This window comes from Lactuca sativa, chromosome 9, assembly GCF_002870075.4.
Source record: "Lactuca sativa cultivar Salinas chromosome 9, Lsat_Salinas_v11, whole genome shotgun sequence".
In the NCBI taxonomy this organism is placed as follows: domain Eukaryota; kingdom Viridiplantae; phylum Streptophyta; class Magnoliopsida; order Asterales; family Asteraceae; genus Lactuca; species Lactuca sativa.
In genome coordinates, this window is record NC_056631.2 from 99,370,534 (window position 1) to 99,373,538 (window position 3,005).

At 38.1% G+C, this 3,005-nt stretch overlaps 1 protein-coding gene across 1 annotated transcript; it reads right to left on the reverse strand.

The window, feature by feature from the left end:
• Positions 1-1,186: 1,186 nt before the first annotated feature.
• LOC111915071 (chlorophyll a-b binding protein CP26, chloroplastic) lies at positions 1,187-2,774 on the reverse strand. Its single transcript, XM_023910775.1, has 6 exons — positions 2,450-2,774; positions 2,263-2,347; positions 2,121-2,171; positions 1,886-2,006; positions 1,631-1,765; positions 1,187-1,540 (listed from the first exon to the last, which is right to left on the reverse strand). The coding sequence occupies exons 1-6, from the start codon at positions 2,757-2,759 to the stop codon at positions 1,280-1,282; spliced, it is 963 nt and encodes a 320-aa protein (XP_023766543.1). The 5' UTR covers positions 2,760-2,774; the 3' UTR covers positions 1,187-1,279.
• Positions 2,775-3,005: the final 231 nt, after the last annotated feature.

Genomic DNA, 3,005 nt, shown 5'->3' on the forward strand with positions numbered 1-3,005 from the left:
TCTCTAATTGGAAATCAAATAATGAACCAATTTGGTTCAGAATTCTATTTATAGTCCTGAGATTTTTGGCAGAAAATATTTCTATTCTCGGAATGGATTCTAATGACCTAGAGTAATGGAATTACAGTGTTGCACCAAATCCTAGTGCAACCACTCTCCTAATATCTCTTGAGGTGTAAAACCCTAAAACTGCCAAACTTATTCCAAAAGTTTGAATTTTCACTGTAACTGCTCTACTACTATTGGATTGAAATGGTTTGATTTGGATGGAAATTTCGGGTTGTCACACAAGGTGAAAGCAAGTAAGACTTCTTTGAAGATTTCTAGCATTGTCCTTAGAATATTTCCCCAAGAAAATGGTGTCATCGACATATTGAAAAAGGGAGATATTTCTCCCTTCATTAGTCATCTCAATTCCTTCACAGATCCTTTTTTGTATAGCCTCTTCCAAAACGACCTTGAGACCCTATGCTACAATAATGTATAGAAAAAGGGAGAGTGGATCTCCCTGTTTCACCCCTTTATCTAAAAAGAATTCTTTGGTAGGGGATCCATTGACCAGAACTGAGACCTTCGAGGATGAAAGAATAGCTTGGACCCAGCTTCACCAGGTGTGTCCAAACCCCATTTGCCTCATGACATCCTCCAAATAATTCTAACTTAAAGAGTCAAAAGCTTTGCATCTATGAATCCGAAGAAACGTTCATGCCTCGAACCCCACAAGGGCTTGTCTCATGACCTTCTCAGGTTTTCTTTTTGTAGTGTTAGATTGTCAAGAGAGTCGTTTCACATTCATCCCGTTAGTCAATATGTTTGGGTTCAAACTACCTCATACAAATATGAACTCCGTACCTTTTGACTTATTCTTGAGCTACTTAAGACTTCAATTCATTTGTAAATTTTAACTACTTAAATTGTTTGATGATATTAAAAATAATCAACATTTTCTCCACCAACTCAAAAACCGATACTTTTTTATGTGAGTAGTTAAATAATGTAATTAGAAAAATATTGTATTTTATCCGTGTCAAGCGCATAAAAAATTATCCCAATGAAACAGCATTAATCGAACCTAACCTTATGTTCACATAAATTTAGTGGTTCATGTTTGTTTACTTTTAAGTAAAATGATAAAGTCAAAGAGAAAAGCAAAGATGTTTTTTAATCTTAAATATAGCATATCATCTACCACTGCAACGATTGATCCTTTTCTCATATGAACGGTGGATACAAAAATAAATATATATAGATTACATTGTTTTGAGTACAAACAAGGGGTTTACAGGGTTGGGGTTCGTTCAATGTTTCCAGAAATGACCGTTAGTATGTTGTTTCCAAAGGGATCGCTCAAGTGCGATGCTAGGTTTTCAACAGGACCCTGTCCTGTCACATACGCTTGGATGAAGAAGGCAAACATGGAGAACATTGCTAGTCTACCATTCTTAATCTCCTTCACCTTTAACAATGCAAACTGATCTGGATCTTTAGCCAATCCCAATGGGTCAAATGGCCCACCAGGGTGTAGCTTGTCCTCTAAATCCTGTACATAAAACCCCCCAAAATCATTCGTGGAATACATTCATGAAAAAATTAGTTAACTCTATGATTCATATATGTACATACTACATACCAAACCATTGGTGATTCTGTAGTATTCTGCACCACCAACAAGAACAACCTCCGCAACGACAGCGAGGACCAGGTTAATGGGAATGTTCTTCCCGAAGTAATTCAATGTGTTTCCGTCAAGTAGTAAAGCACCGGTCTGCATGCATGTACCCAAATATATATAAACTCATGATCAAATTCGAGTCATAAATTTTCGTCCTTTAATTAGTTTCACCAATCACCATGATATATATGATTTAAGTGATGTGATACGAACCTTGAACCACACAGCTTCGGGGCCACAGTTAGCACCGTACTTGTTGAAGGCCTCCGGAATGATGCAACCCGCAGCACCCAACATAGCCCATCGTGCATGAATAAGCTCGAACGCTTGGTATCTTCATTGCATAAAATTAATTGTTGTAATTAATTAACGACAGAATAGATTTTTCCCTGACTTGTCTCGCTCAACTCTGTATGTATAATTTATCTTGAATTGAATAGAAACTTACTTGGCGAAGTCTTCTGGTTTCTTGCCAAGTCCAAAAGGATCATAACCATAACTGCATATAAATTATATGATGAAATTAATAAAAGTCATTTAACTGGTATGGTATATTGTGAATGTAGATGATATATATAGCTTTGACTTACTCTCCGGCGACTTCCCCGTTGAGGTACTCGGGGATCTCCGATCGGTCTAAAAGACCTTCCGGCAAGAAGATTCTTCTCTCAGGACCTGTAAGATAAATTTAGATTGTTGTCAAGTTCAAGTTAAATCATGAAATTCAAATGGTGAGGATGCATGGTTGGAGAAAGTAGTGGTCGTGATAATACTTACCGTACCACTTGGCGAGCTCGTCGGAAGCTGGGGTGACCGCAACGGGCTTAGCCTTGGGTGCCGGTTTCTTCTTTTGGAAAAGGGCGACGGTCTTAAAGGTGGCAGGACTGGAAGCCGAAGGAGCCGTCTTGGATGTACCGGAAAAGTTGAGCGGGTTTCCAAGCATTTCCGACACACCGAGGGAGGACGCTGCTGCCACAGAAGCCATTCTTGCCGGAAAACCTTTAGCTGTTTGTGTGTGGTTGCGATGAGAATTGAGAAGGGTAAGGTCCTTGCTAAATGGAACTTCTGGTGGATGTAGACTTGCCATGTAGGATGTCTGTGATTGGTTGGAAGAAGGAAATGAAATCTGATGCTGCTATCGCATAGGATTATCAGGATGAAGTGGCGGATTACGATATTTGCATAAGGGAAGTTAAACTTGTGGATGAGAAAATGCCGGATAACATGTGATTTTTTTATTGAAATTTATACATTCCTATTTAAATTATATATATTAAATATTTAATAAAATCTTATGTCTCCACATTTTTTTATCAAAGCATTCACAATTCAT

Coding starts and splice junctions, on each gene's coding strand:
- LOC111915071 (XM_023910775.1), bottom strand. CDS start 2,759: ATGGCAAGTCTACATCCACCAGAAGTTCCATTTAGCAAGGACCTTACC. Junction 2,007..2,120: donor AAACCAGAAGACTTCGCCAA/GTAAGTTTCTAT, acceptor TATGCAATGAAG/ATACCAAGCGTTCGAGCTTA. Junction 1,766..1,885: donor CCGAAGCTGTGTGGTTCAAG/GTTCGTATCACA, acceptor ACATGCATGCAG/ACCGGTGCTTTACTACTTGA.